The 24,393-nt window shown below is 42.8% G+C and overlaps 1 protein-coding gene across 1 annotated transcript in view; it reads left to right on the top strand.

Moving 5' to 3' along the window:
* The window catches only part of ATXN10 (ataxin 10), a 188,357-nt gene that overhangs the window by 60,008 nt on the left and 103,956 nt on the right, over positions 1–24,393 (top strand). The window contains exons 7-8 of the mRNA XM_006888127.1: positions 3,406–3,571; positions 20,685–20,793. Coding sequence (XP_006888189.1) covers positions 3,406–3,571; positions 20,685–20,793 — 275 coding nt within the window. The remainder of the gene's footprint in view (positions 1–3,405; positions 3,572–20,684; positions 20,794–24,393) is intronic.

Genomic DNA, 24,393 nt, shown 5'->3' with positions numbered 1-24,393 from the left:
TTCTCCTTCTATCCTCCTTGGTCATTGTCCAACTCTCTGATTCATAACAAGTGATTGCAAAAACCATGACCTGTATCAGGCGCACATTATTCTCCAGAGAGACCCCGTTGCTCCTGAGTACTTTAGAGAGGTCCCTAACCACAGGTTTTCTCATCACAATACGTTTTTTGATTTCCTGGCTACTGGTGCCAAGAGTGTTGACTGTGGAGCCGAGCAAACTGAAGCTGTGAGCACTCTCAATCTCTTCGCCATCCATCCTGATGCTACCGATTGATCCAGTGGTGAGAATTTTTATCTTCTTGACATTGAGCCTCAGTCCATACTGAAGGCTGCAGTCCTTGACCCTCTGCAGTAAGTGCATGAGGTCCTCCTCCGTTTCAGCGAGCAAAGTTGTGCCTTTGAATACGTATGTTTTTAGACATGTAGTTATATACACAGCAGTGGGAAATGTACAACAGAAGGAAAGGATGACTGGATAGATGATCCTAGGTGTGCAGCTTTATCCTAGAAGGGTAGAGTGGTCTGTGTTGTTGACTCGAGGTTGTGTCTCTGAGTCAGACGGAGACTCCTGTGGCCGGCCCTGCACAGGTGTCCTGGGCCCCATTGTCACTGTTGTGGGGTGCACTAGGCCTATGGTACATAGTGGCCCCTCGTGGAACAAATGCTCCCTGGTCTGGTTCTGTACTGTTGAGCTGCTGTGACCTAGAGCATCTTCCTTCATGGACTGCTTTTGGAAGCAGATCCCCACACCTTTGTCTTTATTAGCCTGGAAGCTCTACTGAAGAGTGTTAAGCATCAAGACAGCACATAAGCTTCCACCTTTTGTGACGACATATGAGGTCTAGTGTCTGGGAATCAAATCCAGGTCGAGCACGTGGAAGAAGAGAGTTCCACCACTGACCGACCCACTGCTGCTCTCCAAAGGCCAGTTCCTGTTGAGTTGACACTGACTAACGGCCACGTGTGTGCGTCAGTAGAATGTGCTCACTGGAGTTTGCGGTGGTGGACTGACCACCTTTTCTTCTTGGGTGCCTCTGGTTAGACTTGAAACTCCAGCCTTTCAGTCAGCAGCTTAGTTTTTGTTGATCAAGGTCTTATTTACTCCTCGCTATTTAGTGGGGTAATCTTCAGCAGAATCTTGCTTGAGTATGATATTAATCATATTGTTTGATAATCTCCAACTCTGTTGGGTCATCTTTCTTTGGGATGGGAACAAATTCCGAATTTGGATTGAACAGCACATCAGCAGAGAACGCCAGACGTGCAGGCTGGATTTAAAAGAGGCTGTGGTATTAGGGATATTATAGCTAATATCAGATGGATCTTGGTTGAAAGCAGGGAGTACCAGAGGAATGTCTGTGTTTCATTGACTGTTCAAAGGCATTTGTCTGTGTGGATCACAACAAACTGTGGCTGACTCTGAGGATAATGGGAATCCCAGAACACTTGATTGTGCTTATGCGAAGCCAATACTTGGACCAGGAGGCAGTTATCAGAACAGAGTGAGAAAACACTGCATAGTTCAGAATTGGGAAGGGTGTATGCCAGGGATTTGTCCTATCTCCATACTTTTCTGTATGACAAACCGATTATCTGGCAAGCTGGGCTTTATGAGGAGAAATGTGGCATTAGGACTAGAGGAAGACTCATCAACAGTCAGCGTTATGCAGATGACACAACCCTGCTTGCTGAGACTGAGGAGGACCTGAAGCGCTTGCTGCAGAGGGTCAGGGACTGCAGCCTTCAATATGAATTGAAGCTCAACATCAGGAAAACAAAGCCAGTTGGCAGCATTATGATAGATGGTAAGAGATTGAGACTATTAATCGCTTTAGTTTGCTTGGCTCCACAATCAACACTCTTGGTACCAGCAGCCAGGAAATTAAAAGACAAATTGCATTGGGAATGTCTGCTGTCAGAGACCTCTCCAAAGTACTGAAGAGAACAGTGTCAGTTTGGAGACTAAGGTGCGCCTGATGCAGGCCATAGTCTTTGCAGTTACTTGCTATGCGTCAGAGAGCTGGATAATGACTAGGGATGATTGAAGGAGAGTTGATGCCTTTGAGCTGTGGTGCTGGAGAAACAAAAAAGTTCTTGGAAAGAGTGAGACCAGGCTGATGAAGCTCTGTCTGACATACTTTGGACATGTTGTAAGGAGGGACCAGTCCTTGGAGAGGGACATCGTGCTTCTTGTTGTTATGAAGGGACAGCGCAAGAGAGGTAGACTCTTGATGAGCTGGATTGATTCAGTGACTGGGACAATGGGGGTAGGTATATCATAGATAACGATTAGCACAGGATAGAGCAGGGTTTAGGGTTCTTGTACATAGGGTTGTTAGGAGTCACAGGCGACTTGATGGCACATAACAACAGCAACAGCAGTTTAGTGGGAGACTTAAGAAGCTGCAATGTTAGCATAAAAGTTGCCTTTTCTAGCCGTTATGTTGGACCCCTCTGGCCTCCTGCTACCTTAACTGAGGAAACATGGTCTTGCAAATCTTCAACAGCTGTAGGACTCGGATAAGAGAGATCATGCTTCCCATACTGTGACACGAGAAGCTGGTGAAAGAACCCTGCGATGATGGTGGTGGAGAGTACTGAGGCGAGGTGGAACCTGAGGCTTCTTGCGTTTGTGCTGGCTGTAGTCAAAGGTTTTGTTTGCTGATGATTGAAAGAGAAGCTGACTTACATCTGCTCTGAGGCAAACCTTGCTGGATGCTTTGGATTTGTGCTACTCAGTGAACTAGAACTTGTACTGATATAGAAATTGTACCTTGTTGATCTTGCTTGGGACTGTTGGACTAAACCTAGACTTGCATTGGGTGATGTTCTTTGCCTCCTCCACTCCCCACCCTGTTTCCCTAATTAACCCCGCTCTTACCACCAAAAGCTTGGCAGTTCAGTCCCCCCAGGCTGCTGTGAAGGAGAAGGGTGTGGTGAAGCACTGCTGTGAGATGACAGTTTAGGACGCTTTCTGAGGCAGAGCTCTGTCAGGGCTGTCGGGAGCCAGAAGTGACTCGGCAGCAACTAACAATAGTGTGTCGTGGAGTTTTTTCAGGCGTGGAATGAGATAATGCATCTTAAATGCCTAACTCGGTTACATAGTGAATGAATGTTAAGTGTTTGTTGTTATACTAATAGAAGTTTTCCTAAAACTTCAGCTTACAGGTCATTTAATACGTGTTGAATTATTTCATTGCTTAGAATTATTGATGTGTAAAAGACACATTAGATAATTCTCTAGTTTCTATAGTTGTCACATAATTAGTGACTCATTTTAGTCACAAAATAGTCTTTTCTTAGCTAAATATTATAAACCTGGTAAAGCATTTTAAACAAAGCATACAATTATTTGACATGTAGAGTTTTAGTATGACTTATGTGGCAATCTCTTCTGTTTTGTAGGGTGACATTTCTAGACCTCATGATAACCAAAATCGTGGGTGAAGACCCACTGACTAAGGACGACATCCCTGTGTTCTTGAGCCACGCGGAGCTGGTTGCGGGCGCGTTCGTGGACGATTGCAGAAATGTGCTGAAGTTGACCTCAGAGCATCACAGCGAGGATGAGGTGAGAGAGAGCCGGTCGTGTGACGGCCATTCTGTCTGCAAAAGATTTCTCATAGTCACAAGTAATGGAGCTTTCTCTCAGAATAGTAAGAACATAAAGATATCCTTATTTCTACTGTTCTGTGTTAATGACTTAAAAAAGAAATTATGGCTAATATCTTTTTCTAGCCAGAAATATAATATGCAAACATGTGGTCATACAGATATAGGCTAAAATGAACGCCTTCTGTGCAGTCTTTTTTAAGTTCTGATTTTGTTCTATTTAAAAGAATTTAAGCTCCTTCCACTGATCCTTTTAACAGTATATAAACGCTTGAGGGCAGGAGTTGAACCGTGAGCTCTCAAGTGTGTTGGAGATGGTGAGGATAGCATAGGAAAGGGCAGGATTCGAAGCCATTGCTTATGCTGGATCGTGTCCTTCTGAGTTACGGAAATAGCCCTTTCCAGAAGCTTCTCAAGTTCTTCCCCAGTCTTTATCTTCAATGAACTCTTTGGTGTTAGATAACTCAAAGGGTTGCTGAAAGTTGTAGTCAATTTGATGGCACCTAACAAAAACATTCACAGAGGTATGAATATAGCAGACTCTCAACAGATGTGTGCTGAACGGTTAAATAGTGCAGTGTGAATGTAATTAAAATCCTAATATGACAATCTAAATAATTTATTATAATTTATTTACCTATTGTTTTACACACAAGGTTTTTCTTCATTCTATTTTTTTATACATAATGCTATTGTATATGTGTTTATAGTTAAATATTTGCTTATTTCCATATTTATTAGCCTTGGATATATCTTAGAGTTAAACTTAAATTGCCTTCCAGTACATTATTAGAGGAAGGTGCCCAGTTACTCATCTTGTCATTTTGAGGACTGTTGTTCATTGTCTTCAAGTCGAACACGACTCATAGCGACCCTGTGAGCAAAAGGCCTGAAGCCCCTCTATAACTGTCGACATTTATCAAAGTTCATAGATGCCACTCCTGCTTCCAGTAAGGTGCGTCTGATCCAGGCCATTGTCTTTCTGATTGCTCGCTATGCATATGAGAGCTAGATGGTGAGTGAGAATTTCAGAAGATGATTTGATGCTTTTAAGCTGTGGTTTTGGAGACGAATAGTGAATATCCCATGGACTGTCGAAAGAACAAACGAGAAAGTGCAGCCAGAGTGCTCTTTGGAGGCAAAGATGATTTCGGCCTGTTGCTAGGAGAGACTGTTCCTTGGAGAGAGACATGCCTACAAAGGTGGAGGGCTGGCGAAAGGGAGGAAGACCCTCAACCAGATCGATTGGCACAGGGACTGCTGCAGTGGGATTCAGTGTGTTAGGAGGTGTGAGGCTGGCCCAGGATAGGACAAGGTTCAGATACATTGTTCACAGAGTGGCTGTGAGTCACACTCGACTCAGTGGTACCTGACAACAACAGTAGCATCATCTCACTTAATGGCTTCCAAACTTTTTTATTCTTCTCATACCTATCTTAGATTATTGAGATCTTTTCATTACCGAAAGGCTAGAAATTAGCTTATATGAAGTAGGCTAGCTTCCTCTTTATTTCAGAACTTTTTTATTTTTATCTCTTTCCTCATTGACTTAAATCTAGAATTGCTTTTTCTCATTCTATTTATTTTCTCAATACCCTTTCTTCTACCTTTTCTTCATCTTTGTTTCGGTGTCTTTACCAGCCTTTTTAAGATGAAAACTTCTCCTCATGGAGAACCTGACTCGGGGTGGCACCATCCAGAGCTCTTCCCTGTGGTACCGTCCTGCTTCTTTTCACTCTCTTCTCACTTTAACTTCTTTCTTGGCCACAGGAGTTCTTTTTCTTTTTTTATCATCTAATCTGGTTTCACTTTATTTAAAAAATTTTTTTTATTTCATACTCATTTATTTACAAAGTTCGAATATATTACTTTCCGCACAAGATCCTTCCCATTTCCTTCACCACCCCACCCATAGACTTGTGCAGCCCTGTGATTAACACCCCCTCTGCCCATCCTCAACCCTGTGCTTCCACGCTCCTGCCCCTTGGAGCCTCGTATTCCTTCTGCAGTAATGGTTTTATACAATATTTACACCGTGATAACGGTGTGATTCTCTGTGCTTTGTGACTGTGATTCTCCATACCCTATGACAGTGATTTTCTGTGCGGTAGGTTGTGATTCTCCGTGTTGTGTTACTGTGATTCTCTGTGCAGTAGAACTGTAATTCTCCATGCTGAATGGTGTGCTTCTCCATGCAGTGTGACTGATTCTCTGTGTTGTATGACTTTGATTCTCCGTGTGGTAGGACTGTGATTCTCTGTGCTGTATGGTGTGATTTTTTGTGCTGTGTGACTGTGGTTCTCTGTGTGCTGTGACTGTGGTTCTCTAAGCTATGGCTGTGAGTCTGTATAGTATGGCTGTGATTGTTTTTCTGCGCGGTAGGACTGTGATTCTCTTCGCGGTATGCCTGTGATTGCGCATGCTGTGTGACTGATTCTCCATGTGGTATGGCTGGGCTTCTCTGTGCTGTGAGGCTATGATTTTCCTTGCTGTGTGACTCTGATTCTCCACGCTATAGAGCTGTGATTCTCTGTTCTTTGTGGTACAGACTACGCTTGTCACTATGACACTGGGAATGCTGTCGTCCTCACAGGTCTGCCTTGCTTTCCTGGAGGTTAATTTGCCTTTCTTTCCAGTGCGCAGAGAGGTCAGCTGTAGTTGTCCACCAGACTGAGAAAAGAGTGTAAAGGTGAAGTCTTTTCTAAGTAGCTTTCCCATTCCCTGATGCCTTTAGAGAAATTACCCAGTATTACTTGCTATATTGAGGATATTCTTTTTCTCCCCTCACTTCCCCCCCCCCAAGATGAAAGACTGTTACATATTAATGGAATGGAAAATTCTAAGCAATTTTCTTTGGAGAAAAAGCAAATTAATTCCCTTTTGAAAATATATTGCTCTGTCCTCTTGGGGGGGAGCTCCAGTAGGTGTTGCACTGCTAACTCCAAGCCCGCACCCCTCTGGCAATTCCAGTCCACCAGCGATCTGCAGGAGAAAAACGGGCAAATGCCCATGTGATTTATAGCCTCAGAGACCGTGGGGGGCAGGGCAGAGGGGTCAGCTACCAGTTAGTGCAGACTTGATGACACTGAGTTGAGTTTACTAATGATTTGTGTTAATGTATACGTGTCACACCTTTAAGTTGTTGTTGCTTGTATCTGACTTCTACCAGCTTTTACAAAGGGGAACTGTTCATGTCAACAACAACAGAAAAAGCAGTTCTCTCTTTTTTTTTTAACTCTTTTTTTTTATTGGGAAAAACATATTGGGGGTACAAGGAGGTGAGGGTTGGGGGCAGAAGGGTGAGGATGGGCCAGGATGCAGTTGCAGAGCTGCACAGTTTGGTCGGTGGGGGGAGCAGGTGAATGAAATGATGAGGGTCCAGTGGGGACCAGATGCTACAGAGGAATGACAAGCATTTTCCAATAGTAATTAAACCAACTGTCTTATTGATTTGGGAATTGGATGCAGACTCTCTGGCTTCTTCATGCTGAACAGGGGCGTAGATATAAAGGGGGGGAAGGGAGGACGCTTTATCTCCTTACTTGTGGTCTTAGGTTAAAGCTCCTTGCCTTCTTGTTCTGTTAGAAGATATTTTCCTGTCATTTGCTCCCCTCTGGACTGCAAAGTGTTTTCCCAGGTGGGTCCAGTGGGGATGGCTGGTTGAACCCAGAGGCTCCATCCTCCTTTGCTTCCTTAGCTGTCAGTTGTATTTCCTTTTTGCCACTGGCACTGGGTTCAGGGTCAATTCTGGAGTAAAACTCAGTGTTAAGGTTACCAAAACCCAATTCTCTTAAAATCAGACATGTCCCCCACTCTCCCACATCTTTGTTCTCATCCCCGCACCAAACTTACTGCTTCATTGTGTCCACAATCTGATGCAATGGCTCATACCCCACATGGAACCATATTAGGGAAGTCAAAAGGCTATTCAAGTCAGGTTAGTAGCAGAATACAGTCAGGAAAGCTTCCAGTATGTACTCTCAGCTGTCTCGGCCTTGAGCCTCGCACCTTTAGGTCCGTGTTACAGAGCTCTCAGTCCTGCCATTTATGGCTCTCCCTCAGCCCCAGTCCTCCAGCAAACCTGGGCAGAAGGCTCTTAGCTCTGGTTCAGTGGTGGAGCGGTCTGAAGGTCTCCCTGTCATGCCAGGTCTCTTACTCTCCGCGGCAGCTGCTGTAGCTGTTGCTCCTGTAGGCTGTAGCTTGGCTGGCGCAAGAATTCCTGATCCTAGAGAATGCTGTCCATTCTCTTGCTGCTGCTTTACTATAGTGAGGTTTCTTCTTTTCTGCTGCTGGATCTGCTCATTTTAAGGGCGAGACTGATCATTTCCCTTGTGAATAGGCCAACACATCCTCTTCGTATATTCCTGCCCATCGATGTGGTAAAGTCAAATAACTGGGGAAGCCATTTGGAACAATAAAACGTTAACACCACATTGCTGCTCTTAAGTGCCATTGAGATGCCTCATAGCGACCCTGTGTGAACAACAGATCTGGCTCTGGAGGCAAAGATCTAACGTTTAGTCTCACATATTTAGTCAGAAGGGGACAGTCCTTGGGATAGATGAGGGTTCAGAGAAACAGAAGGAAACCTTCAGCAAGATTGGTACACTGACTGGGGCAGTGAGCTTTACCTTAGAGTCAAAAGAGAGGATTTAACTTGATAAAAAAAAATTGACTTGGGTTTAAAAAACCTAGCAAAGCTGCGGTTATTTTCAGGAGACCCTTTGCTTCAGGATTTGAGTGTGCCATCACCCAGTGGCGTACAGGCCTGTGCCGGCTTCCCAGGAGTTTACATTGTCAGATATTCAGAAATGTGTGAGCTAGCTGTTAAGCTCAGCACCGTCCATGGTAGGAGGATTTATACTGTAAAAGCTGCAGAACCTAAGATTGGGCCGTTCCTCTCCTGGCACCTCCCACTTTTCACTGACCACCTTACTTCTCCTGGGCCCGTTCTTGACTGTTCCCCTGCCAGCTGACCAAGGCTGTCTTGGTGCTGGATTTACTCATGGTGTGTCTGCCATGAGGACGAGATAGGCAATAAACTTTTGTGGTGCTGTGACCAAAACACAAGAATGAATTGTCATTTTTTTGTAACATGCATATTTTTAGTTTCTGCATTTCATTGCCTTTAAGATCTTGAGGTTTTATTCATATACTCATTAAAAAAATAGTCATGTAGTCATCGCAGTGTGGTTGTTTCTCCTCCCTGTGTTCTTGTGTGCATCCGTCTTCTCAGCATGCGCTTTAAGTCCTAACTATATTTTCCAGCTTTCACATTTCCTCTTAAAGATTTGAGATTCAGTTTAGCTTTTCTTAGTCTCAGACTTGATACTGGTTGTAGTGATTCTTATCTTTCTTGTGACAATTTTGGAAAACATCTATTTTGCTTTCCATTCTAGTTGTATTTTATGAAAATTTAACTCCGATTCTGGGTGGTTTATTCCTTACCTTCCAGTTTAATTTGTAGTGTCCTTAAAACTACCTACAACCACAGGCAGAGATTAGTGAACGCGCCCAGAGCTGCTTCTGTTGGTTGAAACATCAGGTGGTACTCCATCAACTCCAGGCGCCTTAGTTTTGACCAGGGTCTTCAGTGCAACTTGAACTTCTTCCCTCATTACCATTGTTGACTTTCTGAAATGATGTCAGTTTAAAGACTAGGTTGCGGTGGTTTTGGCCGTGGTCATTTCAGTCACTTGCTATGCATCTGAGAGCTAGATAACGAATACAGATGATCAGGAAGAATCAATCCCTTTGAGTAGTGGTGTTGGAGAAGACAAACATGTCTGCCCTGGAGAGGGTGAAACTGAGCTCCTCCTGGAGGTAAGGATTCTGAAGCTCCATCCCTCATTCTTTGGGCATTGTTACCAGGAAGGACATTCCTTGGAGAAGGACACCATGCTTGGAAGGGTGGAGGGACAGTGCAAGAGGGGAAGACCCTGGATGATATGGATTGGCTCGGTTACTGGGGTAGTGGGCGTAGGTGTCAGAGAGTGAAATCGGCTCAGGATAAGGCAGAGTTCAGAGCTATTGTGCATACGATTGCTGTGAGTTGCAGGGAGTCAGCACATCACAACAGCAACAACAACAGTAGTACTTGGAAAATAAGCCTTGGTGACATAAATCAGACTGGCAATCACACAATAAAATTTTATACAATCAATGATTTTTCACAACTACTTTTTAAAAAAACTACAAACATTAATTTTATATATATACCTCACTTAGTGGATCACCCGTAAATCAGATTGACTGTATCTGTGGAAAGAGACATTGAAGAAGCTCAATATTAGTAGTCAAAACAAGTCTAGGGGTTAATTGTGGAGCAGCCTATCAGTTACTCACGTGCAAGTGCAAACTGAAGGTGGTGAAAATTAAATCAAGCCCAAGAGAACCAAAATATGACCATAAATGTATCTCAACCAAATTTAAAGACTACCTCTAGAATGGATTCGAGGTCATTGAACAGTAATTACCAGAGACCAGATGAGATGTGGACGGCATCAAGGACATCATCCTTGAAGAAAGCAAAAGGTCATAACAAAGACCAGGGGAAAAGAAAAGACTGAAAAGGATGTCAGAAGCGATGCCGAAACATAAAACTGGAACAAAAAGAAGTCAAAGTGAGGAGATTGAAATAAGAGAACTCAATGGAAGATTTCAAAAGCAACTCAGGAAGACAAAGGCAGAGTATTATCATGTAATGTGCAGAGAGTTGGAGTTACAAAAGGAAAAGAGAAGCTTAAAGAACTGAAGAACAAATTCAAGCCTTGGGTTGTATTACTGAAACTGGAAAGAATATACAAAGTCACTGTCTCAAGAAGAATTGATTGAAAATGTCTAAGCTACACTGAAGACATTCACAAAAATAAGACATGGGAAATTTTTGGAATGCCATTTAAAGTGTTTCAGGAAATAGGTGTAGTTCTGGATGTAAATTATAACTAATTATGAGTAACTTTGAGAACTATGGAAATCCAAGAACACTTTATTATGCTCATATAATAAACTATGAAGTCGCTATCTGCACAGAGCAAGAATTTTATTAGAAAATAACTGAAAAAGCTTGATTATGTGAGGAAGAGTGTCAGGACTAAAGGAGGACTCAGCAGTAGCTTGAGTTATGCAGATGACACACGCTTGCGTGAATAAAGAACATTTGAACTTACTGCAGAGGAACTAAGGCCGTCGCCTTCCATATAGGTTACATCACAACATCAAGACAACAAACATCCTCACTGCTCTACCGATAGGAGACATCCTGATGGAGGAAAGATTGACGCTGTCAAGGAGTTCGCTTTACCATCATCACCACCCATGAAATCAGAAGACATATGGCACTGGGGAGATGAGCTTCCAGAGACCTCTCCCAAGTGCAAAAGAGCAAGAATGTCAGTTAAACACTAAGGTCCACCTGATGGAAGCCATGTATTTTCAGTTGCTTCCTATCCATATGAAAGCTGGACAATGAATAAGGAAGACTGAAGAATTGGTGTTGTATGTTGTTAGGTGCCGTTGAGTCACCTGCTGCTACTCAGAGCAACCCTGTATACAACAGCTCTGAAGCCTGCCCTGTCCTGAGCCAGTCTCACTGCCTCTGACCCACCTACCCCCATTACCTCAGTTACTGTATCAGTCTGTCTCAGTCAGGGTCTTTCTCTCCTACGCTGTTCCTCCATGCTTTCAAGAATGATTTCTTTCTCCAAGGATCTGTCCCTCCTGGCCACATGACCAAAATATGTGAAATGGAGCTTCAAAATCCTTGCCTCCAAGGAGAAATTTGGTTCCCCACCCCCCCCAGGACAGACCTGTTTGTTCTCTTGGTGCTCCATGGTGTATATTCAATAGTACTCTTTTCTAGCAACAAAGCTCAAAGGCATCAATTAATTCTCCTGCTGTTATCCTTAGTCCTTGTCCAGCTCTCTGGTGCATAGCACCTAATTGCAAAGACCTGAGATAGGTGCACTTTCGTCTCTAGACTGACATCGTCACTGCTCAGTATTCTGGAGAGGTCCCTGACAGAAGATTTTCTCAGTGCAGTTCATGTTTTGATTTCCTGACTGCTGCTGCTGAGAGTGTTGCAGAGTGTTGGAGCTAAGCAAGCTGAGATTGTTAACAACCTCAGTCTCTACACCATCTATTGTGATGCTGCCAGTTGGCCCAGTGGTCAGAATGTTTTCCTTCGTGATGAGCTCCAGTTCTTGTTGAAGTATATATTGAACCTTGACCTTTTGCAGCAAGCGCTTCATGTCCTCATCAGTTTCAGGAAGCAAGGTTGTGTCGTCAGCATATCACAGCCTCCTCCAATTCTGATGCAACATTTCTCTTTATAATACCTTTGAATTTTATATATCCTGTGTTGCCATAAGAACAAACAAATACATCCTGGAGGAAGTGAGTGCTAGTACCTGTTAGAGGCATGGGTGGTGAAACGTCATCGCTCACTTTTTGTATATATCGTCAGTGGGGACCATCCTTTGTGGAGACATTATTCTGGGAAAGAGAGAGGTCAGCAAAAGAGAGGAAGACCCCCATGAGCTTCCTTAACACGGTAACTGTAACAGTGAGCTTGAGAATGACAAAGATCATGAGGACGTTGTAAGAAAGGGCTCAGATTTTTTGTTCACAGAATCATAAGAAGTCACAGTCAGCTTGACGACACATAACAACAATATGGATACTAATGACTTTCTTTGGAATCTCCCAAGATTGCAGAGAAGTTGATGTAAAACTGTCGATGTTTCAGTTGTGACAGGGTTACATAATTTCTCTGTGGCTCGCTTTCTTCACCTGTAAAATCTATTTGAATAGAAGTAAAGCATTTAGTATACCAACTGGAGGTGCATAGTGAATGTTCACTCAAAGCTGACTGATTGCTGCATTGACACCATTCAGGGAATAATCCTATCATTCTACTAATTTTGCTTTGCACTGTGTGGTATGCTAAATTATTGTAAGTATTTGCATCTGTTTCTGGATTTTCAGGTTTTTGCAAAGGGAACAGTCATGTTAACACCTGGTTCTAAGAAGGATTCTGAGGACCCTGAGTGCGTGCCCGCAAAGAGTGCAAAAGTGAAAGCTCATATAGATGCACAAGCCAGTTACCTCGTGTGTGCCAGCCAGACGCTGCTGCCTTCCATTTCTGTTGACAAGAGTCATTTTTGCTGTCACCAGTTTGTGCAGCTTATTAGTATAAGACAGCCAGAGACAGGAAGACCTGCTAGCCCTGACAGATAAGCCCAACAAGAGACTGAGCTGCTCTCTTCCCTCACCACCCCCAGCAGTTTGTCTTGACACATTTTGTAGATGTACTTCATTTTCTCACCTCTTTTCCTCCCTTATGTATCTCTGGGCTTATAGAACTACCGTAGAGCCTTAATGACATACTATACTGAGTGTTGGGCTGCTAAAAATTGTTGGTTTGGATCCAACTGCCTCTCCATTGAAGAAAGATGTGCAGTCTCCCATAAAGATTTCCAGCCTTGAAGTCCAGTGGAGGGTGGCCAAGCATTGGAATGGATTATGTGGCAATGACTGGATTTCTAATAATTTGAAAAATCTGGCAGAGCGTGTCATGTATTACTTGTAGTTTTCAACAGAGGAGGGTGTGTATATGAAGCACTCTTGTTTGAAGCAATTGTAATCTGGAAGGCAGGTCTTTTTTATTTGAATAACAGGTGTGGGCTGTTTGGTCTTTTTGATTAATAATCAGTTATGGGCTGGTAGCCTTTTGTTTAAACCAATTATTACCCGGTGGATGGGCCTTTGTGAATAAAAGTTGCTTGAGGCCTACGGAGAGACTCTCACTTGATGTAGTTGGAATCTGGAAGGTTGATTTTATTTATTTAATAGTCAGTTCTGGGCTGTTTGGTCTTTTTTATTTAATTGACAGGTGTGGGCTGTTTGGCCTTTTTTTTTTTAACAATCACTTGTGGTCTGGGAGCTTCTTGTTTAAACCTATTAGGACCTGGTGGGTGGTGGTGTGAAGACTAATTTACTATTAGTATTAGGAATGAAATTGTCAGGTTGTTGCATTTGGAGAGAACGTCATTCTACAACACTTGTCTGTCAGTTTGCTGTACCGAGGTAACTTGTAGGTTGCTGTGATACTTAAAGCTGTGCCACTGCTTTGTCAGATACCACGAGGGCTACCCGTCCATGGCGGGCAGGTTTAAGCAGAGCTCCCTAGATTAAGACAGACCAGGAAACAGGATTGAACATCTACTTCTTAAATAATAGGCTTTTGAAAACCCTATGAGCAGTAGAGGAACACAGATGCTGTATTAGAGGAAGATCCCTGATGAGAAGTCAGTCAGAATGAGCATAAATAACTAGAAACGTCTTTTAATAATTATAAGACGGAATGTGTGTTGTTGGAAAACTAGAAATTGTGCAAAATGAAATGGAGCATATGAACATTGACATTCTAGGCATTAGTGAGATGAGATGGACTAGCTTTGCCCACTAGATAATCACATGGTGTACTGTGCTGGGAATGAAAAAAAAAACTGAAGAAGAGTGGTGTTGCATTCATAGTCAAAAAGTAAATTTCAAGTTCTATCCTGAAATACAGTGTTGTGAGTGATAGGATGCTATCAATACACATACAAGAAGACTTGTTAATACTATAATATTCAAATTAATATGCTTATATCTAGAGCCATAGTGGAAGAAATGGAAAATTTTTATCACATTGTACAGTGTGAAATTGAATAGGCAGTCAAGATGTGTTGATGATAGTTGGTAACTGGAGTATGAAAATTGGAAACAATGAAGAAGGAATAATAATTGGAAAAGAACTTAGTGATAGAAATGGAAATTTAATGATCGCCTTTTGTATTTTCAGTGATTTGCTCATTGAAAATACCTTTTTAAAAAAATCCTGATGACGACTTTACACAGAGACCCCACCTGATAGGCTGCAGAGGAATCCAGTTGACTATGTCTGTGGAAGGGATTGTTGAAGAAACCCCGTATCAGCAGTCAGATCTAGGCCGGGGGACTATGGGTCAAACCATCAGTTACTTAAGTGCAAGTTCACATTGAGGCTAAAGATAATGAAAATAAGTCCATGAGAACCAAAATACAATCTTGAATCTTTTTCACCTGAATTTCAAAATCATTGTAAGAATAGATTTAAAGTATTGAGCACCAGTGATTGAAAATCAAATAAGTTGTGGGATGATATCAAGGATATTATCCGTGAAGAGAGCAGAAGGTCATTACAAAGACAAAGGAGAAAGAAAAAACCAAAATGGGTGTCAGAAGAGACTCTGAAAATGGCACCAGAGCATCAGGAAGCCAAAATGAAGGGAAACGTGCCAAAATGAGAGAGCTGAACAGACGATTTCAAAGGGCAGCTCAAGGAGACAAAGCACAGTGTTATAATGGAATGTGCTGAGTGCTGGGATTGGAGGAGAAAAAAAGAACGCTCCCTGCATTTCTCAGTCTGAGAGAAATGAAAAACAAAGGTAAGCCTGGAGTAGTAATATTGAAAGTTGTTATGGGGAATATATTGAATCACCCAGGAAGCATCAAAAGATCTTGGAGGGAATTCACTGTACCAAAAAGAACTTACTGACACGGAAAAATTTCTGGAAATAATGTATGAGCAGTAGCCAATGGTAAAGAAGGAGGAAGTTAAAGCTGCATTGAAGGCATTGGCCCCAGGAATAAATGAGATACCAGTTGACTTGTTTCACACAATAGATGCAGCTCTGGATATGCTACCAGTCTATGCCAGGAAATTTGGAAGGTGGGTGTCTGGCTAATAGATTAGAAGAGGTCTGTCTGTTCCCATTCCCAAGAAAAGTGATCCAACAGATTGTGGAAATTATTGAACACTATCAAACTATGGCTGACTCTGAGAAGAATGGGAATCCCAGAACACTTGATCGTTCTAATGCGAAACTTATACTTGGACCAGGAGGCAGTCGTCAGAACAGAGCAGGGGAACACTGCATCGTTCAAAATTGGGAAGGGCGTACGCCAGGGATGCATCCTATCTCCATACCTTTTCAACCTATATGCAGAACAGATTATCCGGGAGGCTGGGCTCTATGAGGAGAAATGTGGGGTCAAGATTGGTGGACGATTTATCAACAACCTGTGTTATGCGGATGACACAACCCTGCTTGCTGAAACTGAAGAGGACCTGAAGTGCCTGCTGCAGAGTGTCAAGGACTGCAGCCTACAATATGGATTGAGGCTCAATGTCAAGAAGACAAAGATTCTCACCACTGGACCAATTGGCAGCATCAGGATGGATGGTGAAGAGATTGAGATTGTACACAGCTTTAGTTTGCCTGGCTCCGTAGTCAACAGTCTTGGCACCAGCAGCCAGGAAATTAAAAGGCGCATTGCCATGGGAAAGTCTGCTGTTAGGGACCTCTCCAAAGTACTGAAGAGCAATGGTGTCTCTCTGGAGACTAAGGTGCGTCTGATACAGGCCATGGCCTTTGCAATCAGTTGTTATGCATCAGAGAGTTGGACAGTGACCAAGGAGGATAGAAGGAGAATTGATGCCTTTGAGCTGTGGTGCTGGAGAAGAGTATTGAGAATACCATGGACTGCTAGGAAAACAAACAGATTTGTCCTGGAAAGGGTTAAACTGGGTGGCTCCTTGGAGGCAAGGATTCTGAGGCTCCGTCTAACATACTTTGGACATGTTGTGAGGAGAGACCGGTCCTTGGAGAGGGACATCATGCTTGGGAGGGTGGAGGGACAGTGCAGGAGGGGAAGACCCTCTATGAGGTGGATTGATTCGGTGACTGGGATAATCGTTATGGGAGTGTCAGAGACAGTGCGATTGGCACAGGACAGAGCGGAGTTTAGGACTGTTGTACATAGGGTCGCTATGTGTCGCAAGCGACTCGACGGCACATAACAACAACAACATCATTAATTTCACGTGTAGGCAAAATACTATTGAAGAGCATTAAAAAATGGTTAGAACAGTACATGGATATGGAATTGCCAAAACCTCAAGCAGGATTGAGAGGAAGCTGTGGCACCAGGGAGATCACTGCTAATGTCAGATGGATCCTGGCTGAAAGTAAAGAATACCAGAAGAATGTCTGTTTATACATTATTGATTTTGTAAAGGCATTTGACTGGGGATCATAAGAAGCTATGAATGAAACAATGAAAAGAATAGGAATCCCAGAGCACTTAATTGTGCTCATGTGAAACCTATTCCTAGACCAAAAGTTTTTTATGTGAACAGAGCAAAGGAACACCACATGGTTTAAAATTAAGAAGAATGTGTCAGGGTTATAATCTCTGTTGATACCTATTAAATCTGTATGCTGAGGAAGTTATTTGAGAAGTTGGACTCTGAAGAAAAATGTGGCCTCAAGTTCAGAGGAAAATTCATTAATAACCTGCATTATGCAGATAACACAGCCTTACTTGCTGAAAGGGAGGAGGACTTGATGCACTTGTTGGAGAAGATCAAAGAATACAGTCTTCAGTATGAATTGTTCGAATCCACCAGATGCTCTGCTGGAGAAGGAGGGGCAATATCCTCCTGTACCAGTCAGATCGGATTTGACGGTACACACACAAAATAATAATAAAAAAAATATGATGGAGTTATATCTCAGTGTCAAGAAAACAAAAATTCTTACCCCTGTACTGATAGGCAACATCACGATAGGGGAATAAAAGATTGATACTGTCAACAACTTCATCTTACTTGCATCCACAGTCAGCACCCTTGGTACCAGCAGTCAGAAAATCAGGAGACGTATTGCACTGCGAAAGACTGCAGTCAGAGACCTCTCCAAATTATTGAGTTATGTCTGTTTTAGAACTAAGTTGTGATTGATTAAGGCCATGGTCTTTCCAATCTCTTGCTATACATCTGAGAGCTGGACAGACGACTAGAGATGACAGAAGAATTGATGTTGTCTTGAGCGGTGATGTTGGAGAAGAGCGCTGAACATCCCATGGATGGCCAGAAGAACAAACAAATATGTCTTGGAGAGGGTAGAGCCACAGTGGTTCTTGGAGGCAAAGATGATAAAGCTTCACCTCACATACTTCGGGCATGTTGCTAGGAGGAGCTGTTCCTTGAAGATGGACATGATGCTGGGAAAGGCAGACGGTGAGTGAAGGAAAGGAAAGGAAGACCCTCAACCATGTAGACTGACACAGTGACTGCTGCAGTGGGTTCTAGTATGTAGGGAAGTGTGAGACTGGCACAGGGTTTGTCAGGGTTAAGAGCTGCTGTTCACTAGGTTATTGTGGATCCTTCCCGACTCAGTGGCACCTCATATCCAACAGCAGGGTGAGTGTGCGTGCATGTGTATGTTCATGTGTGCGTACGCTTCTGGTGCCAGGACAGGGTTCAAGTCTACTGTTGCATCGTACTCGATAGTACCTTAGAAATATTCATAAGAGGATTGTAATGGCTTGAGTTAGGGCTGTGTTGAGTAAGAATGTTGTGCCTTTGAGTTGAATATGACTCATAGTGACCCTAAGAAACCAGATTTAAACCCTGTTCTATTAGGCACTGTCTTTATCATCCCAACACATTTCATTACTGTAGTCACTGTCTCAGTTTATCTCATTGAGGGGCTTCCTCTATTTTGTTGACTTTCAGCTTTCTAAACATGATTTCCCTTTTCAAGGAATAGTTTCTCCTAACAGCATGCCCAGATTGTGTGAGCTCCCTGCCTCTGTGGAGCATGCCGTGCACTTTCTTCAAGACATATCTGTCTGTTCTTTCAGAAGTCCATGGGATAGATACTTAGTACTCGCTACAGCTCAAAGGCATTGATCTTCTTTTATCATCCTTACACATTGTCCAGCTCTCAGATGCATTGCAGGTGGTTGGAAAGGTCATAACTTAAATCAGATGCACCTTGGTCTTTAAACTGATAACATTGCTCTTCAGGACTTTAGAGAGGTGCCTGGCAGCACACAGTGCTATATATCTCCTGATGTCATGATTGTTGGTATCAACAGTATTGGTTGTGGATCTAAGTTAGATGTTGCTTTTTTGTACTGTTGAATCAGAATCTGCTCACAACTGACCCTTCAGTGGGATTTCATAGGCTATAAATCACACGGGAGAAGATTGCTTAGCCCGCCCAAGGAGCAGCTGGTGGATTTGAACCACATGGACAGTATAGCTCCTTACCTTTAAGTCACGAGAACTCCCTAAGATGAAGTCATTGGCAGTTTCAGTCATTTCTGCATCTATCATAATGTTGCTTATTAGCCCAGTGGTGAGGATTTTTGTTTTCTTGATGTTGAGATGCAATCCATAGTGAAGTTTCTAGTCCTTGATCTTTTACAGCAAGTGCTTCATGTCTTCCTTGCTTTTAGCAAGCAAGGTTATGTCATCTGTGTAATACAGGTTGTTGATGTGTCTTCCTTTGATCTTGATATCTCATTCTTCATAGAGTCTCGTTTCTTGAATGATTGGTTCAGCATACAGATTGAGTAGGTATGGAGAGAAGTTACAGCCCTGACAGGCACCTTTCTTGATTTTAAACCATACAGTAACAGTTTGGTCTAGGTGTAGGTTTAGTGTAAGCATGATTGTTCTACAATTATTATTATTCAAAAACAGCTGGAGCAGGACACTGACAGATAACTCCCAAATTCAAGTTGGATTAAGATGTCTTGGGACAAGGACTGTCTTTGCTGATGCCAGATAACTCTTAGCTAAAAGCAGAGAATCTTAGAAATAGATTTACTTGTGATTTATTGACTATGAAAGCCATTCCACTGTGTGGATCATAATAAATGTTGGATAATATTGCAAAGAATGAGACTCTCTGAAACAACTGATTGTGACAGTGTTTACAACAATAGACTTGACCATGGTGGGTATTGTGAAGGTTGTGCAGCATCAGACAGGGTTTCATTCACTTAGAGAGTCACTGTGAGTGAAGTTGACTTGATGGTACCTAACAACAATCACATTTTGTCAAATAAGTTGTGCTTTTAAAATGACTGAAAAATCTGTACAAAAATTGTTGTTGTTGTTGTTGTTAAGTGCTGTCGAGTCGTAGTCGACTCATAGTGACCCTATGAAAGAGAGTCCTCGACGCTTGGGTGCCTTTCATCCTCTCTCCAGGTTCATAGGGTTTCCGGAGGCAGGCTATTATGGAAGTGGATGCCACTCCTCCTTCCAAGCTTGTTTTAATTGGGGAGCTCCACCCCACTCTCTGCCCTCATTGGGTAACCAGCCATTAATGCATTTGACACATCAGTGTCACAGTGTTCAGCCTCACGGCAGCCACAAGTTACCACTATAAGGCAACTTGTACACCAGGGCTATACGACCTAGAGGAATGTCTGAACAAAATTGCCCTCTAAAATTTTACCTAGAGTGATACCATGTAAGATGATAGTGTCTTGTTCATGTTATGTGATCATAAAGTATTAAAGAGAGAAGATTAATTATAGTTTCTGAATAAAACTCTCCCAGCCCCTCAGGATAGTCATACGGGTTTATATTTGCCAAGAATTATGCACATTCTTGTAGCCAGGGTTCTTTGAACCATGACATCATACAGGATTCTTGTAGAGAAGAAATGAATTTCTTTCATGGGACCTTTGCCCCTTTAAAGTTGAACTCCTAATGCTGGCAAGGTTTTAAAAGGAAAACATTTGCATAAATATTGTGCACGTAGCTAGTAATTTTGACTATTTGCTCGACTGTTGGAAGATGTATTTACTTGAATAAGGACTTTTTCTGACGTTTTGCTCCTTGAAGATGCATAATGACGCGTAAGCTTTTGTTCTTGGTGACAGATTTCAGCTGTTAGTCAAGGGATGTTTTGCTTCTGCATTTAATGCTATTGTTTTATCCTTCACAGTTCTGTTTGTTTAAATTTGCCACAAGCGGAGATTGTCCCGTTTATTGCCATGTTTTATTCTCTTCTAACACTTCAGCAGAAGAGAGACGGAGTCTCTGCCTCTTCAGTTACTGCCTCTGATAACCTGCTGGAGGCTCAGCTGTCAGCTCCTGCAGAGTCCTTGTACCTAACTACAAAGCTAGTCGTGTTATTTAACTAAAAATCTAACTGACAGTCATATTCCCTTTCTTTTTTTAGGAGGTTCTGGCGATAATTCGGCTTCTTGATGTCCTTTGTGAAATGACTGCTAACAGTGACCTCCTCACCTATCTGCAGGGCTTTCCTGGCTTGCTGGAAAGAGTCATTGGTGAGTGAAATACCACAGGCACTACTACTGTCTTATACAGTCATTATGGACACTGTGTTTTACATAACTGAGTACTATTGACCTGTTACTTTACCTCCCCATCTCCAGTCTCCACTGCTCCTTCTCTCCTCTGTTGTTCTAATGAGTCCCTCTTCTTCCTCCCACGCCCCTCCTCCCTTTCCCTTTTAAACAGCTCTTCTGTCTCTTTCCTCTGTTAATTTCAGTAGCCAGACTGTCTTTATATTGAGTCCAAGGCCTGGATTAGGTGCACCTTAGTCTCTAGACTGACGTTGTTGCTTTTAAGCACTCGGGAGACTTTCCCAATGCAGTTTGTCTTTTGATTTCCTGACTGCTGGTGCCAAGAGTGTTGATTGTGGAGCCAAACAAGCTGTAATTGCTAACAACCTCAATCTCGCCTCCATCTATCATAGTGCTGCCAGTTGGCCCAGTGGTGAGATTCTTTGTTTTACTTGATGTTGAGCTTCCATCCATATTGAAGACTACTGCAGCAAGCGCTTCAGGTTTTCTTCAGTTTCATCTTGCAGGGTTGTGTCATCTGTGTAACATAGAATGTTGTTGATGAGTCTTCCTCCAGTCCTTATGCCACATTCCTCCTCATAAAGCCCTGCTTCCAGAATGATGTGTTCTGCATATAGATTGAAAAGATGTGGGGTTTTGTAAATCTCTCGTATTGGCTCACCTCTCGCTTCCTTAGGGTATATATTCTCTGCGGTGAAATTACTAGGTGACATGGGATTTATATGTTCGGCTTCTTGAGGAAGCTTCCAACTACCTTCTGTATTTGTGGTACCATTTTACAAGCCTGCCAGCAGCACATGACTGTTCCAATCGCTCCACATCCTATCCAGCATTTAGTACTTGCCATCCAGGTAAACTTTGCCATAGCTACTGGGGTGAGATTGTTCTAAGTGGTACAGCAGTGGTCTGGCAGTTTGCTATACTGAGATAACGGGGTTGCTGTGATACTGGACACTGTGCCACTGGTGTGTCAGTTGTCATACTAGTTACCCAGGGTGTACAGGGCTTGGTAGAGCTCCCAGATTAAGAGAGATTTAGAAGCAAGATTGGCATCCACTTCTTAAACAACAGTCCTCTGGAAATCCTATGAACATTAAGGAAACAACTGTAGTTATAAAACAGGATTTAGATCTTTTGTTCATAGGGTCACTGTGATTCATACATACATACTCAACTTAATGGCACCCATCAACAACTGGGGTGAGGTTGTATATCTCATTGGGGTTTTAATTTACATCTCTCTGTTATTATTTTGAACATGTCTTCATGTGTTTCAACATTAATCCTCCTTTGTGAAGAATCTTTCCTTTTGCATGTTTATAATTGGATTTTCAGTCTTTTTCTTGTGCAGGCTCTGTAGTAGCCTATAAATTTTAGTTATGAGAACTTTGTCTGAAATGTCATTACCAAATGTTTTTTCCTGTGTGTGGGCTTACTTTTCACCTTATTGGAAAAAGTTTTTGACTTACACAAGGATTTGATTTTTAAAAGGTCTCATTTGTCAATTTTATCCTCTTCTGGTTCTGCGGCTCGCACTTCTAAATTTGTTCCTATTTTGTCTCTCGCAATGTGTAAAGTTTTGGTTTTTACCCCTCGGTTCCTGAACTACTTTGAGTTGGTTTTTGTTTATAGTGTGAAATGTAAATCCTTTTTCAATTTTTTTGCAGACGATGTCCGGTTTTGCCAGCACCATTTGTTGATGAGTGTTGTTGTTGTTGTTATGTGCCGTTGAGTCGTTTGCGACTCATAGCGACCCTGTGTACAACAGCCCTAAACTCTGCTCTATCCTGTGCCAATCGCATTGCCTCTGACACACCCATCCCGATTACCCCAGTCACTGAACCAATCCACCTCATAAAGGGTCTTCCCCTCCTGTGCTGTCTCTCTACCCTACCAAGCATGATGTCCCTTTCCAAGGACTTATCTCTCCTTACAACATGTCAAAAGTATGTCAGACGAAGCCCCAGAATCCTTGCCTCCAAGGAGCAGCCTGGTTCAACCCTCTCTAGGATGAATCTGTTTGTTTTCTTGGCAGTCCATGGTACATTCAATACTCTTCTCCAGCACCACAGCTCAAAGGCATCAATTCTCCTTCTATCCTCCCTAGTCATTGTCCGACTCTCTGATGCATAACAAGTGATTGCAAAAACCATGGCCTGTATCAGGCGCACCTTAGTCTCCAGAGAGACACCGTTGCTCTTGAGTATTTTGGAGAGGTCCCTAACTGCAGACTTTCCCATCGCAATACGTTTTTTGATTTCTTGGTTACTGGTGCCAAGAGTGTTGACCGTGGAGCCGAGCAAACTGAAGCTGTGAACAATCTCAATCTCTTCGCCATCCATCCTGATGCTACCGATTGGTCCAGTGGTGAGAATATTTGTCTTCTTGACATTGAGCCTCAGTCCATACTGAAGGCTGCAGTCCTTGACCCTCTGCAGCAAGTGCATGAGGTCCTCCTCAGTTTCAGCGAGCAAGGTTGTGTCATCTGCATAACGCAGATTGTTGATAGATCTTCCACCAATCCTAACGCCACACTTCTCCTCATAGAGCCCAGCCTCTCGGATAATCTGCTCTGCATACAGGTTGAAAAGGTATGGAGACAGGGCACATCCCTGGCGTACACCCTTCTCAATTTTGAACCATGCAGTGTTGCCCTGCTCTGTTCTGATGACTGCCTCTTGGTCCAAGTATAGGTTTCGCATTAGCACAACATGTTCTGGGATTCCCATTCTTCTCAGAGTCAGCCATAGTTTGTTATGATCTACACAGTCAAATGCATTTGCATAGTCAATGAAACACAGATAGACATTCTTCTGGTATTCTCTGCTTTCAGTTAAGATCCATCTAACATCAGCAACGATATCCCTAGTACCACGACCCCTTCTAAACCCAGCCTGGACTTCTGACAGTTCTCTGCTGATGTGCTGTTCCAGTTGATGAGTGTACTATTTTAATTAAAAGACCATTGACTTGTACTGTAATGTAAGTCTAAGTACAGATGCTCAGTTTTCCCTTTACTGCTATATCTTGGCTCGATAGACAGGTAGCAAGGAGCCCATGTCCTCCTCCTGCCATTCCTCTGGTGTGTTAGCATGGCAGAGAATTGCAGTCGTGGGGATAATTGTCTGTTACTTAGGGGTACATAGTAGCTGAATCATTAGAAATGGTGACTCTGACAGTTCTAGCCATGAATATACCATCAGCTGCTGCTGCAAGAGTAAATGAGTCTGTTTTGGAAGATGTCTGGTCAGAATGCTCTTTGGAAGAGAGGAAGGCGAGACTTCCTTTTACGTGCTTTGAGGATGTTATGAGAAGGTAGCGGTCGTGGAGGAGGGTTACCCTGCTTGCTGAAATAAAAGGTTGACAGCAAGGAGCACATGTTTAGTGAGATGGATTGACACAGTGACGACATGTGTGGGCTAAAGCATAGTAACTGGTGAGGATGACATAGGCCTCGGTGGTGATGAATGCTCTTATACAGAGGGTTCCCGTGAATTGGAATGGATTCAACAACACAGAACAATAACTTCATTTTCCATAATTTATCGGTAACTCCCCCCC

This window comes from Elephantulus edwardii, unplaced genomic scaffold (assembly GCF_000299155.1).
Source record: "Elephantulus edwardii isolate Elephantulus edwardi_28Jun2011 unplaced genomic scaffold, EleEdw1.0 scaffold00064, whole genome shotgun sequence".
Lineage (NCBI taxonomy): Eukaryota > Metazoa > Chordata > Mammalia > Macroscelidea > Macroscelididae > Elephantulus > Elephantulus edwardii.
Note: the sequence above shows the minus strand (reverse complement) of the source record. Positions and strands in the feature narration are given on the sequence as shown.